General features: G+C 47.8%; 1 protein-coding gene across 6 annotated transcripts in view; it reads right to left on the bottom strand.

The window, feature by feature from the left end:
• LOC140410257 (NACHT, LRR and PYD domains-containing protein 3-like) overlaps positions 1-16,028 on the bottom strand; it is a 159,627-nt gene that overhangs the window by 40,884 nt on the left and 102,715 nt on the right. For all 6 annotated transcript variants that reach the window (XM_072498218.1, XM_072498221.1, XM_072498220.1 and 3 more), the window contains one exon: positions 8,850-10,587. In XM_072498218.1, coding sequence (XP_072354319.1) covers positions 8,850-10,587 — 1,738 coding nt within the window. The remainder of the gene's footprint in view (positions 1-8,849; positions 10,588-16,028) is intronic.

Raw genomic sequence — 16,028 nt, 5'->3', positions numbered from 1 at the left:
CCAGGGAATGGGTTCAGATACTTGCGAGTGCGGGACTTCCTGAGAAAGCAGCTGCCGGCCTTTCTGCTGCTGCCGCCACGGGGTTACAGGGTAGGGTAGTGTCCGGTACCTGGGTGGGGGAGGGGAAAGTGTCGGATATCTACCAGGAGCTGTTGGAGGTGGAGGAAACCCCAGTGGAGGAGCTTAAGGACAAGTGGGAGGAGAGCTAGGTGGGGAGCTAGAGGCAGGTCTACGGATGCCTTGAGAGTCAATTTCTCCTCTTCATGTGCCAGTCTTAAGGTGGTCCACCGGGCACATATGACAGCGGCGAGGATGAGCAAGTTTTTCGGGGTAGAAGATAAATGTGTGAGGTGCGTGGGAAGCCCAGCAAACCATGTTCACATGTTCTGGGCATGCACGAAGCTTAGAGGGTTTTGGCAGGGGTTTGCGAAGGCAATGTCCATGGTGCTAGAAACCCGGGTGGTGCCGAGTACAGAGATTGCGATCTTTGGAGTGTCAGAAGATCCGGGAGTTCAGGGAGTGAAAGAGGCCCATGTCCTGGCCTTTGCCTCCCTAGTACCCCGGAGACAGATCCTTTTAATGTGGAGGGACTCAAAACCCCCGAGTGTGGAGACATGGGGTGGTGACATGGCTGGCTTTCTCAGTCTTGAGAAGATAAAGTTTGCCTTAAGAGGGTCTATGTTGGGGTTCTCCCTGAGGTGGCAGCCGTTCGTTAATTTTCTTGGGGAACAATAAAATGTCAGCAGAAGCAGTATTCCAAAAAGGGACGGGGACGGGTGAATAGGTGTTAGAAGGTTGTGGTGTGTGAAGATTGGGTCAGGTGGGGAAATGTTTATTTTACCATGTTAATGTTTTTGTTATTGTTATAAAAAATTTGCAAATACTTTAATAAAAATATATATTTTAAAAATAGTTAGAGGGTTTGACACCGTCCTCTGCCAGATAAAACACACGTGCAAATGGCTGTGTTACATGCCCACTAGCAGGGTTCAGGACATCGACTCAGGCTGGAGAGCAACCTTCATTTCCGTTGGGTCGTGAAACTCCATCCCTAAAAGCACAGTGGGTGTACCTACTGCAGCAGTTCAAGAAGGCAGCTCACCCCCACCTTCTCAGGAGCAAGTAGGGATGGGCAACACATTTTGGCCTAGCAGGCGAAGCTCACATCCTGTAAAAATGAATTTTAAGATTTCCGGTAATGTCACGTGAGAGCAGGTTGCACGAAAGGTGGCTCTCGCCAGGGTCTTTGATTTTTAAAAAAATCCTTTTTGCCTGTTATTCAGGGGATTTTTATGTCTAAACGCAGTTGGCTGATCTCAGGAATATTTGCTCAATGGAGGTATGTCAAAAGTTTCGATGAAAAAGCTCAAAGGGAAGAAAACCCAAGCTGGTAGTCCAACAAAGGTATCTGAAGGAAAGAAGATGATGGAGGTACCCGCGCCTATTACAGTAGACACGCTACCTGTGGTGATGGCACAAGAACTGGAGGAATTTAGGAATCAGATGGTCAGGCAATTTGAGTGGCAAGGTAAAGATGTGAAGGAATCCTTTAAAGGCACGATCAAGCAGGCATTGGGCCTGTCAAAGAGCAGTTGGATAAGACCTTGAAGGCTGTGCAAGAGCAAGGCGAGACATTAAAGGGCATGGAGGAGGCCTTGTCGCAGCACGAGGGGCAGTCTGCCTCGTTGAAAACGGAATTGCTGTTTGTGTCGGAGTAACAAGGGCCTGAGAGCAAAAGTGCAAGATCTGGTGAATAGGTCAAGGCGGCTGAACCTCAGGATTATGGAGTGGAGGGCTCAAGGCCAACCGAGAATTTCTCGGAGATGTTCTCTCAGCTGTTGGGGTGGGGGGGAATAAGGTGTTCGCCCCTCTGGAGTTGGATAGAGCCCATCGGTCACTCCAGCAGAAGCCACGGCCGAATGAGCCACTGCGAAAGATCATTCCTTTGTTATGCCGGAGTTGGCAGAGGCCTTCATTAGAGAGAAGGGACTGGGACCAGTCCGAGGGGGGCTGATGGGGACTTTTTATATAAGAGACGGGTCATAGGTTTGATGAAGTTTTATTACAATGTGTTTAATGTTTCTTATTATTTTTCCTTGGATGTCGGTGTTGCAAAAGGGGTGTTTGACAGGGTACCGGTAGGGGAAGAGGAATATATGGTAAGGACACCAGGGTTTGGGCACTGGATGGAAGGGAGGGCTAGGAGGGATTAGGCTGTTGTTCTTGTTGGCTTTTCAGATGCGGACCGTGGGTGTGGGCTACCTCATTGGCAAGCAGGAGTATCTAGTGAACAGGAGTGGAGTGGGGGGAGGGGTGTGACCGGTTGGGCCAGTTCTGGCGAGGCAGAATAGGTCTTGTTGTTTGTTTGTATAGTGGGGGGGTGGGGGGAGGTATTGACTGAGGTGGCAGCTATTTTACAAGCCATGGGGGGGGGTGGGGGGTTGGCGGGAAGAGCTAACATTAACGTGGGGATTTTCCTTTGTCTCATCCTTGGGGTGGAGCCGGTGGCCATCTTAAGTGGGCCTGGAACCCAGTAATTTGTAAGGAGGGGATGGTTTGCCACCGTTGTACCGACAAGGTTAGTCACTGGGAATGTGCGGGGCCTCGGGGGGGCCAGTGAAATTGGCAACTGGGGGGCCAGTGAAATCGGCAACTATAGGGTTTGGTGGCCGATGTGGTGTTCTTACTGGAGACTCACTTGTGGGTGCAGGACCAGACCAGGCTGCGGAAGGCCTGGCTAAGCCAGATGTTTCATTCAGGTTTTAATAGCAGGGCCCATTGGTGTGGCGATTCTTTTTTTTTTTTTAAAGTCAATTAAGGGGCAATTTAGTGTGGCCAATCCACCTACCCTGCACATCGTTGGGTTGTGGGAGTGAGACCCACGCAGACACGGGGAGAATATGGAGTGGCGATTCTAATCAACAAAAGGGTATGTTTTATGCGGGAAGGTCTTGCTGATCAGAGGGCTTGATACGTGATGGTTGCAGGCACATTGGAGGGGAAGGCAGTGGTGTTAAGTGAATGTACACTGCCCAAACTGGGACGATGTTTATACGGCAGTTGTTGATCGCAATACCGGATTTAGATTTTAGGGAGGGCTTTCAACTGTGTGCTCGACCAGAAGCTGGATCACTCCAGGCTAAAGTCACTGGAACCTTGGGGTTGGCCAGGGTGTTAGCAGTATTCATGGAAAAGACAAGAGGTGCAAACCATGACGTTTATGCAGGCAAGGAGTTCTCATTTTTTTCCCCCCAGTGTACTCGAGGATAAGACTTTTTTGTCATGGGTAGGGCACTTCTCCCCGGGGTGTAAAAGACAGACGATTCGGCGGTGGTTATTTCTGACCATTCTCCGCGCTTGGTAGATCTGATGTTAGAGGCAGGTCAGATGCAGCGCACAGGATGGAGGTAGGATGTAGGGCTTTTATCAGGCATTGGCTCTGTCATAAGGTTTCCAAAGCTATTAGGGGATGTGTGGAGTTTAACGAGAATAGGACGGTATCGCCACCTACTCTGTGGGAGGTGTTGAAGACGTTGATTAGAGGGACCATCATATCATAAAAGGCACACGTGGATGGGTTGGCCAAGGAGGAGTGACAATAGTGAATGAGATCCTGGGAGTGGACCATGGGTATGCGAGTGACGCTGCTCCGGAATGATTAGCACGCAGGAAAAAGCTACAATTGTAGTTTGACCTGCTATCTACGGACAGGACAGTGTGCCAGGGGTGGTGTATGAGTACGGGGAGAAGGCCAGACATCTCTTGCTCACCAGCTAATGTGGCAGGAGGCTGCTGGAGATGTCTTTCAGTTTAGGGATTCAGACAGTAGGCTGGTCTCTGTCCCAGACAAGGAGAAGGGTGCATTTCGAGCCTTTTATGAGTTGCTTTATAGGTTGGAGCCACCAGGGACAAATGGAGAATGGCATACGTTTTAAGAGGATCTACAGTTTCCCAAGGTGGGGAGTAATTTCAGAAGAGCTGGAGTCATCGCTGAGACTGAAAGTTTGAAAAGCCTCAGGAAAGCCTTAGGGTCCAGATGGGCTCCCGATAACATTTTATAAGAAGTTGTGGATGAGTTGGATCCTTTATTAAGGGTGATGTATCGCGATTTCCTAGAGCGGGGTTCTCTACGAGACGTTGCTGCAGGCATCCATCTCCCCCTCTTGTGAAAAAGGATAAGGACCATACAGAGTGTGGGTCGTATCCGCTGATTTCCCCGCTTAATGTAAACACAAAGATCTTGGCGCTGAGGTTGGAACACTGACTCCCGGATGTAGTTGTGGAGGACCATATGGGATTTGTGAAGGGCTGAAAGTTGTCATCCAATGCGGTTCTCACCCCAGCAGCTAGGCTGGAACCAGAGTTAATCGTGTCGCTGGACGCAGAAAAAGCATTTAATAGTGTTGAGTACAGGTACCTCTTCCCCATCTTGGAGAAGATTGGACTGGGCCCTGGGTTTGTGTCGTGAGTGCAGTTGCAAGAGGCTCCTACTGCCTGCATGCGTACCAACACCATGAGTTCAGGGTCATTTTGGCTACATGAGGCGGCACAGTGGTACAGTGGTTAGTACTGCTGCCTCACAGCTCCAGGGACCTTGGGTGACTGCCTGTGTGGAGTTTGTACATTCTCCAATTGTCTGCGTGGGTTTCCTCCGGGTGCTCCAGTTTCCTCCCACAGTCCAAAGATGTGCAGGTTAGTTGAATTGGCCATTATTGCCCCTTAGTGCCCAAAACGTTAGGTGGGGTTACTGGGTTATGGGGACAGGTTGGGAGTGTGGGCCTAGGTAGAGTGCTCTTTCAGAGGGTTGGTGCAGACTCGATGGGCCAAATGGCCTCCTACTGCACAGTGGTGATTCTATTCTTTTGGGGTGGTGAGGCAGGTGTCCTATGTCTCCCCTCTTGTTTAAAGCACTCGTGATTAATCCACTGGCTATTGTCCTGAGGGCCTCAAATAAGTGGAAAGGAATTGTTAGAGGTGGGGTGGAACACAGGGTGTCCTTGAATGCGGGTGACCTTCTGCTATACGTGAGGGGTCCGGAGCCAGTGATGGGGGCATAATGAATATATTGATGAGGTTTGGCTCCTTATCTGGGTACATGTTAAACTTAGGGAAGAGTAAGAACTTTGTGGTCAGCACCTCAGGGTGGGGTAGTTTTTAGTATTTGGGGGTCCAGGTGGCTATTTACAATCTACATAAGTGACTTTGATACAGGGATCGAAGAATCTATAGCCAAATTTACAGACGGCACAAACGTAAGTGGAAAATTAAGTTGCAATGAGGAAATAAGAGCCTTACAAACGGATATAGATAGGTCAGTGGAGTGGGCCAAAATGTGGCAGATGGAGTTTAACGTGGATAAGACGTTATATGCATTTTGGTCGGAAAAATGGTAAGGCAAATTATTATCGAAATGGAGAGAGACTTTGGGGTGCTCCGTTGCAGAGGGATCTGGGACCCTCGTTCATGAGTCACAGAAACCCAGCATGCAGGTCCAGCAGATAACAAAGAAAGCAAATGAAATGTTGGCATTTACAGCAAAAAGTATAGAGTACAAAGGTAAGGAAGTGTTGTTGCAACTATACAAGGCATTGGTGAAACCGCACCTGGAGTATTGTGCACAGTTTTGGTCCCCTGATATGAGGAAACATGTAGTGGCATTGGAGGCAGTTCAGAGGAGGCTCACTAGGTTGATTCCAGAGATGAGAGGTTTGTTGTATGAAGAGAGATTGAACAGTTTATGCCGATACTCTCTGGAGTTTAGAAGAATGTGGGAAGATCAAATTGAGGTATACAAGATGATAAAAAGTATGGATAAGATTGACGTGAAGCGGATGCTTCCTCTTGCTGGGCATTTTAGAATGACAGGTCATAGTCTTAGGATGAGAGGCAGCAAATTTAAAATCGAGTCGAGGAGAAACTATTTTTCCCAAAGTTTGTGGAATCTGTGGAATTCGCTACCCCAGAGTGTGGTGGATGCTGGGGCAGTGAGTAAATTTGAAGAGTTAGACAGATTTTTAATTGGTAATTGGTTGAAGGGATATGAAGACCTGGCAAGACAGTGGAGTTAAGACCAGGAGGAGCTCCACCATGATCGAATAGCGGAGCAGACTGGATGGGCCAAATGGCCTAATTCTGTTCCTATATCTTATGAACCACAGGAAGTAGTTGAGGCCAAAACATTGTATGTTTTCAAGAAGCAGTTAGATATTGCATTTGGGGCAAAGGAGATCAAAGGATATGGGGGAAAGAGGGATTACTTTGAGTTGGATGATCAGTCACGAACATAATGAATGGTGGAGCAGGCTCAAAGGGCCGATGGCCCCCTCCTGCTCCTATTTTCAATGTTTCTATGTATTTGTACCTCAAAAAGGTCAAATATGCCGAGAGGGGGTCAATTACAGGGTTCTATCATAGATGGCAACCGTTTATATTGTACTTTAAGGAATTTGTCACTGTTAGCTGTTGTTGGGGGGAGGGGGCAGAGAGGCGGGGGGGGGGGGGGGGAGGTGTGAAGGAGTAAGGGAGGGTGGGTTGACTTGGTTCATGTTCTTATTATTTGGGTTACTGTTGTTTGTCATTTTTGTACTTTTTGTATTTTGGGGGTATAAAATAATAAAAGTTCAATACATTTTTTTCCAAGGAAACATATTTTTAAAAACAAATCAATGAGAATGAGAGAGAAAACATACTGAGCATAAAGGAAGATGGTTGTGATTGTTGGAGATCAAACATCTTAATCCTAAAACATCACTGCAGGAGTTCCTGAGGGTAGTGTCTGAGGCCCAACCATTTCAGCAATGAATCATCAATGGTCCTCCCTCCACCACATTAGAAGTGGGGGTGTTTGCAGATGAACAATTTGAAGCACGATCTACACCTTCTCCAATAGCGAAGCATTTCTGCATTTGTCTAAATGTAGCAAGACTTGGACAAATTCAGGATTGACTTTAATAATGACAGGCAATGACCAACTCCACCAACAGAGGAATCAAGCATCTCTCTTGACATTCAATGGCATTACCTTCACTATCAGCATCCTGGGGGCTTACCATTCACCAGTAATTTAATTGGATCAATCATATGGAGCATGGTAGAGGTTAGAAATTCTGCGGTGGGGGCGGTACGGTGGCACAGTGGTTAGCACTGCTGCCTCACGGCGTCGAGGACCCGGGTTTCATCCCGGCCCCAGGTCACTGTCCGTGTGGAGTTTGCACATTCTTCCCGTGTCTGCATGGGTCTCATCCCCACAATCCAAAGATGTGCATGGCAGGTGGATTGACCATGCTAAATTGCCCCTTAATCCCGTGTCTGCATGGGTCTCATCCCCACAACCCAAAGATGTGCAGGGCAGGTGGATTGGCCACGGTAAATTAAGAACATAAGAACTAGGAGCAGGAGTAGGCCATCTGGCCCCTCGGGCCTGCTCCACCATTCAATGAGATCATGGCTGATCTTTTGTGGACTCAGCTCCACTTTCCGGCCCGAACACCATAACCCTTAATCACTTTATTCTTCAAAAAACTATCTATCTTTATCTTAAAAACATTTAATGAATGAGCCTCTACTGCTTCACTGGGCATGGAATTCCATAGATTCACAACATAAATTGCCCTTTTATTGGGAAAAAAAATGAATTGGGTATTAAAAAAAATGTTCTGTGGGAATAACTCAACTTTTAACTCCAAAAAGTCTGTCCACCATCTACAAGGCAGGAGTGTGATGGAATACTTTCTCCTTGTCTGAATGTGTGCAACTCCAACAACGCTTAAGAAGCTTTATACATCTAAAACAACGCAGCTCACTTGATTGGCACCCGATCCATCATTCAATCTCTCCATCACCAACGCAGAGTAGCAGCAGTGCGTACCATCTACACGATGCACTGCAGTAACTCACCAAGGCTCCTTAAGCAGCACCTTCCAAACCCACGACCACCACCATCTGGAAGGATAAGGGCATGACACATCCCCTCCAAGCCACTCACAATCCTGACTTAGAAACATATTGCTGTTCCTTCACAGTCACTGGAAAATCCTTCCTAATAGTACTGTGGGTCTTCCTACAATGCATGGTTGCAGTGGTTCAAAAAAGCAGCTCTCAACCAGCTTCTCGTGGGCAATTAGGGATGAATGAAAATAAATGAAAATCGCTTATTGTCACAAGTAGGCTTCAAATGAAGTTACTGTAAAAAGTCCCTAGTCGCCACATTCCGGCGCCTGTTCGGGGAGGCTGTTACGGGAATTGAACCGTGCTGCTGGCCTGCCTTGGTCTGCTTTCAAAGCCAGCGATTTAGCCCTGTGCTAAACAGCCCCTAATGAGCAACAAATGTTGGCCTTGCCAGCATTGCCCATATCCCGTGAACAAACGCAATACTAATGAACAGAATTGAGTGACGTTTTAAATAATTAGTCCTGACAAGATATTTCTACATAATTATGAAAATGTAAGGGATTTCACTGTCTCCACCAGAAACCATTTGATTATTTATGATGCTAGACAGGAGTTATTTTCCTTTGTGATCTGTACAGCTTACAGTTTGTCTGGTTAATTATTAGTATTTCCAATGCATTTTTCTGCACTAGCATTTATTATATTTAGAATATATATATTCTGTGAATATAAATAGATATCACTGTTTATTTTCCTCTTAATTCCACGCTCATACACTTCAGTCATCAACACGTAAAGCAACAACTTGCTAGTAAAGACATAATTCTTACTTTCCACCTTGGAATTTTATATTCTTATTTTGTGAAGCTCTTCTGAGTCGGCCTCTCTTTTTGTGAACTGGAAGGGATTTTTCTCTTTTACAACAATGAAAATACCAGCTATCGACCAAACAAACTTACTTCAGCCCCTTGCATTTGTGCAGAACGGGTTCCAACCTTTGGAGTCCTTCACACTGAACGTAGCACTTTTGTAGACTGAGATATTCTATTGTATCACACAGTCCAATGGTCTGAGACAGGACCGCACAGTCAATTGGGGTCAATCGCATTTCACGAAATGTAAGTGCTTGCATAGATCCCACCGTGGACCGAGCCAGTGCTTTATTCTGAGACTCAAACAGGTAGTGAAATGTGTTCAGGAGGTTCCTTTTACCAGTTTCATTTTTTGTATTTCCAATCTGTCCTTCAACCTTCTCCTTCACCCAGTCAATCACTCGACAGGTTGTTTGATGAAGAAATCGACCCAGAAACTTCTCCAGGGGCCAAGCTGACTGTGGGGAGGAGAGCCCAGCAGCAAAACGGAGAAATATCTCAAATCGTCCATCTCCCTTACTGTGGGCTTCACTGAGGAGTTTCCCGATGTTCTCGCTATTTGGAGTCAGGAATTGTGCGAGTGCTGCTGCAAACTCTTGGATGGTGAGGTGTGGGAATGTGTAAACCAAGCTCTGAGCAGAATCATCTCTCTCCAAAAGTTCCATCAGGAACCCAGACAGGAACTGGGAAGGTTGCAGATTGGACTCGATTAAATCACCATTTCTAAACACAATCTTCTTCTCGGAGATTCCTGTGAAGGCCATCTCACCAAGCTTCAGTAACACATCGCGGGGGTTTTCAATCTCTCGGCTGTGGTTTTTCAGAATGTTGTAAATATAGTAGGAATATAGTTGTGTGATGGTCTTGGGAATGTGCTGCTGTTTCCTGTCACTTTGTGTAAAGAAGGGACCCAGTGACAGACCGAGGATCCAGCAGTAGGAAGGGTTGTAGCACATGGTGTACAGGATCTCGTTCTCCTCCACATGTTTGAAAACAGCTGCTGCCACCATCTGATTTTCAAAAAACTTGTTGAAATATTCCTTCCGTTCATCACCAACCAATCCCAGGATTTCAGCCCAGACACTGATCTCAGCCTTTTCCAATAAATGTAATGCAGTGGGGCGGCTGGTCACTAGCACTGAACATCCTGGGAGCAGCTGGTGCTGTATTAAACTGTACACAATGTCAGACACTTCACACCAGCTTTCGGGATCTGTGCACATGGACAAAGGTTCTGTATTTCTCCGATTGCCAGCAAAATTGATCATTTCCTTGAATTCATCCAAACCATCAAATATAAACAGCAATCCCTCTGGGTTCTTCCAGAGCTCTCCCAGAACATTCCCAAAGTAAGGATAGAAAAACTGTATCAGATTCCTCAAGTTTATTCTACAGTTAATACTATTCAAATCCCGGAATTTAAAACTGAAAACAAATTGAAAGTGTGGGTATATTTTCCCAGTGGCCCAGTCATAAACAATCTTTTGTACCATTGTTGTTTTTCCAATTCCCGGGACTCCACTCACTGCTGCTGAACTCCCAGATTTGGATTTTCTCCAGGAAAAACTGCTCTGGAACAACTGATCAGGTCGGATTTTTTCCAGTTCTCTCCGCAGATGTTTCTCTCTCCACTCTTCATGGTCTCGGCCTCTTGCCAGCAGTTCATGTTCTACAAGTGTCCGATCTCGAACAGTAGAAATGACCGTTAGCTCAGCGTATCGATCAACCAGCTGGAAAATCTTAAACTTGTCCTTTATTAGGATAGTGTTCACTCTCAGTGTTTCAGTTTGTACCCGGAGTGTCTCCTTGTGTTTCCGCTGAACATCTTCAATTAGAACAGACAGAAAGTGATTCGCAATTTTATTGATAGAAAAACAACTTTCCAAGTCTATTTTAGCATTCAGTAAAATGGGACAAGATGGCATTCACACTTCCAATAGAGATAAATATACAAGTTAAAACTCAGTTATTGGAATCGTTGCCGAAAAGATACCAGTGGCTGAGCAAATGTTCAAATCCTCATTTTCTTCTAATACTTACCAAACATGGAGGTTTCTCTGAAGGTATATTTTCTCTCTAATGATTAATGCAATTAGGGCAGCACGGTAGCACAAGTGGATTGCACTGTGGCTTCACAGCGCCAGGGTCCCAGGTTCGATTCCCCGCTGGGTCACTCTCTGTGTGGAGTCTATGTTCCACAAACATATGTTCCAAAACTATGTTCCTGTTTGACAAACAATGCATTATAAATCCTCCTGGTTAGAAGCCAAGAGGGGTTCTACTGCAAGGGATCCTAAGCTGGGAGTTGTGACCCCAATGGGTTAACAGACATCATGTGGGGAATCGCAAGTTTCCCCTCCTCCAAGGCAGTGAAGAGACTGACTTCTCAGTCATGAATTTGCTCGATGCTGTCACAAATGCTCTTGAACCGTAAGGAACATTGAATGGCAAACAGGTCAAGGATTTTTTTTACACTGACGTAGCAGAGTAGGAGGGTCTGAGTAGTGCAGTCTTCGGGTCAGAGGGGCTTATTACAATGCGCCCCAGGATAGGTAAGGAACAAAGTCAGCAAATACATGGGAACACCAACACCTGGAGGTTCCCCGCCATGTCACTCACCATCTTGACTTGGAAATATATTGCGGCTCCGTCACGGTCACTGGGTGAAATTGGTACTGTGCCCAGGGTTGGGGAGTACAGGGATGTTCTGCTCCACTGTCCAGCACTATTGTCAGTCTGGACAGCACTGTGCTACGGGAATCATGCAGCCTCCCCTTTGTCCGACTGAAGTTCAACCGAGGGTGGAGTGTAAAATGAGAGTGTGGTTGGCAAAGACAAGGGGGGTTAATGTGAAAGGAAGGCTATGCAAGGGGAGGGTGGGAAGGGCAAGGAGGTACTATGAAGTCAGAGAACAAGGAGGTGCGCACATCGAATGAAAATTGGAGGATTCCCCACATTATGTGTACTGAGTAGGGGACAGACTGAATAGACAGGGGACAAATTGTTGTTTCAGGACTCAGCCAGGTCATCTCTTATATTCCCAACAGTTTTATAGTTACCAAATCACAGTGAAGAGTTACTGTCATTCTGAAGATATATAGAGATGATTTAGGGTAATCAAAACAGAAAATGCTGGAAACACAAAGCAGGTCAGGCAGCATCTGTGAAGAGAGGAAAGGAGCCTGCATTTTAGGTCGATGATTCTGTATCAGAAATATTGAAACATAGAAAATAGGAGCAGGAGGAGGCCAATCAGTCCTTCGAGTCTGCTCAGCCATTCATTATGATCATGGCTGATCATCCAACTTAACAGCCTTCCGCCCACCATATCCTTTGACCCCCTTCACCCCAAGTGCTATATCTAACTGCTTCTTAAAAACATACAATGTTTTGGCCTCAATTTCTTCCTGTGGTAACAAATTCCACAGGCCGGCCACTCGCTGGGTGAACAAATTTCTCCTCATCTCTGTCCTAAATGGTCCTCAGACTGTGACCCCTGGTTCTTGACACCCTCAGCATCGGGGACATCTTTCTTGCATCTATACTGTCTAGTCCTGTTAGAATCTTATAGGTTTCACTGAGATACCCTCTCATTCTTCTGAACTCCAGCGAATACAATCCTAACCGACTCAATCTCACCTCATATGCAAGAGCCACCATCCCGTCCCTTTGAACGCCTCAGCATGGACTTCAAAGGCCATTTCCCCTCCACCGACCGCAACACGTATTTCCTGAACGTGATTGACGAGTACTCCCGGTTCCCATTCGCCATACCCTGCCCCGACATGACCGCAGCCACCGTCATCAAGGCCCGCCAAAGCATCTTCACACTGTTCGGGTTCCCCGCTTACATACACAGTGATAGGGGGTCCTCCTTTATGATCGACGAACTGCGTCAATTCCTGCTCAGCAAGGGCGTTGCCTCGAGCAGGACGACCAGTTACAACCTCCGGGGTAACGGACAGGTAGAGAGGGAGAACGGAACGGTCTGGAAGACCGTCCTACTGGCCCTACGGTCCAGGAATATCCCGGTCTCCCGCTGGCAGGAGTCCTCCCTGATGCCCTCCACTCCATCCGGTCACTGCTTTGTACCACCACCAACCAGACGCCTCAAGAACTTCTCCTTGTCTTCCCCAGGAAGTCCTCCTCTGGGATCTCGCTCCCGACCTGGCTGACAGCACTCGGACCCATCCTGCTCCGCGCTAGAAGACCGAGACCCCGTTGGTGACACCGAAGGGATCCCTTAAGAAGTGGTGGAGCCGCCCATCTGCCTCGAAGGCAGTGTATTTGCGGTCACTAGTGCGGATGGGGAGCTGGTGGTAGGCGGACTTAAGGTCCACCGTGGAGAAGACCTTGTAATGCGCGATCCTGTTTACCAGGTCAGATATGCGGGGGAGAGGGTACACGTCCAGCTGCATAAACCTGTTGATGGTCTGACTGTAGTCGATGACCATCCTATGCTTCTCCCCGGTCTTTACCACCACTACTTGAGCTCTCCAGGGGCTGTTCCTGGCTTCAATGACTCCTTCCCTCAGTAGCCTTTGGACCTCTGACCTAATAAAAAATCCGGTCCTGGGCACTGTACCTTCTGCTTCTGGTGGCAACGGGTTCGCAAACAGGGAAGGCGGGTCGACCTTAAGGGTCGCGAGGCCGCAGACAGTGAGGGGGGGGGGTGGTATAGGGCCGCCGAATTTGAAGGTTAGACTTTGGAGGTTACACTGGAAGTCTAAACTTAGGAGTGTGGCCGCGCAGAGGTGGGGAAGGACGTAGAGACGGAAATTTTTGAACTCCCTTCCCTGGACTGTGAGGTTTGCGAAACAAAACCCCTTTATCTCCACTGAGTGTGAACCGGAGGCCAGGGAGATTTTTTGATAAACGGGGTAGATGAGGAGAGAACAGCGCCTTACCGTGTTGGGGTGTAAGAAGCTCTCCCTGCTCCCAGAGTCAATGAGGCAGGACATCTCGTGCCCGTTGATGAATACAGTCGTTGTAGCAGTTGAGAGTGTTCGAGGCCGGGACTGATCCAGAGTCACCGAGGCTAATCGCAGCAGTTGAGTGTTCTCTTCGGGCAGTGTGTGGTCAGCCGAGCTGGGGTCCTGGGGGTTCATCCAAGATGGCGGCTCCCATCGGTCGCACATGGCTGGGGGTGCACAAAATGGCGGCACCCATCCCTCTATCATGGCATCCGCGGGACAAGATGGCGGCGCCCGGGGTCCGCACGTGGCCTTGGAGTAGGAAGATGGCGGCGACCGCTGGCCGCATGGGGGCGTGGAGAGGTTTGTGGTGATCCGCATTCGCCACCGGAGACCGCGGCAACCGCACGGGCCCAACATACCCCCATGAAATGGCCCTTTTTGCCGCATCCCTTGCAGGTGGATGCGTGGGCCGGGCAGCGCTGGTGGGGGTGCCCGCAAAAGTAGCAGCGGGCCCCCCGGGGTTGCCAGGCCACCTTGCAGCGCAGGCTTGTGGGGGATGGGGGATGTCTCGGGGTCAGCTGCGGAAGGGTTCCACGCTGTTCAGGGTGCTGCCGCTGTCGGGAACGGAAGCGCGGGCGTTTCTGGAGGCCAGGTCCAGGGAGCCTGCAAGGGCCCGTTCCTCCTTGAGACCTAGAGTGTCTTTTTCTAGCAGTCGCTGGCGGATTTGTGAGGATAGCATAGCTGCCACGAAAGCGTCCCGGACCAAGAGTTCAGAGTGTTCGCTCGCCGAAACTTGCGGCAGCTGCAGTTTCTCCCCAACACCAGGAGTGCACGGTAGAATTCTTCCTGCGATTCCCCAGGGGTTTGTCGCCTCGTTGCTAGCAGGTGCCGGCGTAGACCTGGTTTACCGGGCGAATATAATGCCCTTATAGCAGCTCTATTGCTGCATCAAAGTCTTCCGCTTCCTCGATGAGGGTGTAAATCTCCGGGCTCACCCTCGAGTGCAGGACTTGCATTTTCTGCTCTGCCGTGGGTGTGTTTTCGGCTGTCCCGAGATCCCTTTAAAGCACGCCAGCCAGTGCTTGAAGATTGCCGCTGAGTTCGCTGCGTGGGGGCTGCGTTGCAGACACTCGGCTTGATTCGGAGCTCCATCCTTTTTCTTCTTTAAAACCTAGCTTATTAAATTGATGCACGGTTGATGACCAGTAAAGCGAGGTTGTAGTTCAACTGAAGGCCTTAATAAGCTAGATGTTTCCCCCAGCAGCTCAGGTACAGAATGAAGGCTGCTGGGGCTGCACGGGCTCTTATACCCCGCCAAGCAGGGCGGAGCTAACATACATCTTAACCAACAGAAAGCATACAGTTTCCACCGATGGTGCTCCAGCGTATCAGGTACCGTAACACCTCTACTACCACATAATGAAGAAGGGTTGATAAATAGTCTTGTCATTAAGGATCCTCTTGGAAAGAGTGAACACAGCATGCTAGAATTTCAAATTCAGATTGAGTGATAGAAGACAGAGTGCCATATAAGAGTTTCAGCGTTGGACAGAGGTAATTAAACAGGCCGGAGGAAAGAATTGGCCCAAGTAGAGTGGGCACAGTTAATTGAGGGCAGGACAGTTGAGGAACAATGGCAGATATTCAGGGAGATATTAAATATCTCTCAATTAAAGTATATTCCTGAGAGGAAGAGGAATTGAAAAAGGGAGAAAGACGTTCCATGGCTAAACAAGGAAGTCAAGGACGACAAAGTCAAAATCTAGGGCGTACATTACTGTAAAAGTTAGTAAGTGGCAAGCTGGAGGATTGGGAGGACTTTAAGGTTCAGCAAAAGGCTACTAAAAATAAAATCAAAAGAGCCAAGATAAACTGCGAAAGGAAACTAGCAGAAAACATGAACACTGATACGAAAAAGCTTCTGTAAGTATATAAAGAGGAAGAGAACAGCTGAAGTAAATGTTAGCCCTTTAGTGGACGATGTTGGGTGGGTAATAATGGGGAACACAGTGACGGCAGAGGCGCTGAACCAATATTTTGCTTCTGTCTTCACAATAGAAGATAATAAAACATTTCTAAAAACTAAGGTTAATGCAGAGGAACTTGGTGCAATAAACATCACAAGGGAGTCGGTATTGAATAAACTGAGAGGATTAAAGGCAGATAAGTCTTCGGGACTTGATGGCCTGCACCCCAGGATATTAAGGGAGGTGACAGCAGAGATAGTAGATGCATTGATTATGATATTTCAGAATTTCTTGGATTCTGGAAGGGTCCTGGTGGATTGGGAACATGCTAATGTGACACCCCTATTCAAAAAGAGAAAGAGGCAAAAAGTAATAAACTATAG

This window comes from Scyliorhinus torazame, chromosome 4 (assembly GCF_047496885.1).
Source record: "Scyliorhinus torazame isolate Kashiwa2021f chromosome 4, sScyTor2.1, whole genome shotgun sequence".
Classification (NCBI taxonomy): Eukaryota; Metazoa; Chordata; class Chondrichthyes; order Carcharhiniformes; family Scyliorhinidae; genus Scyliorhinus; species Scyliorhinus torazame.
This window is presented reverse-complemented; position numbering and strand designations above follow the sequence as displayed.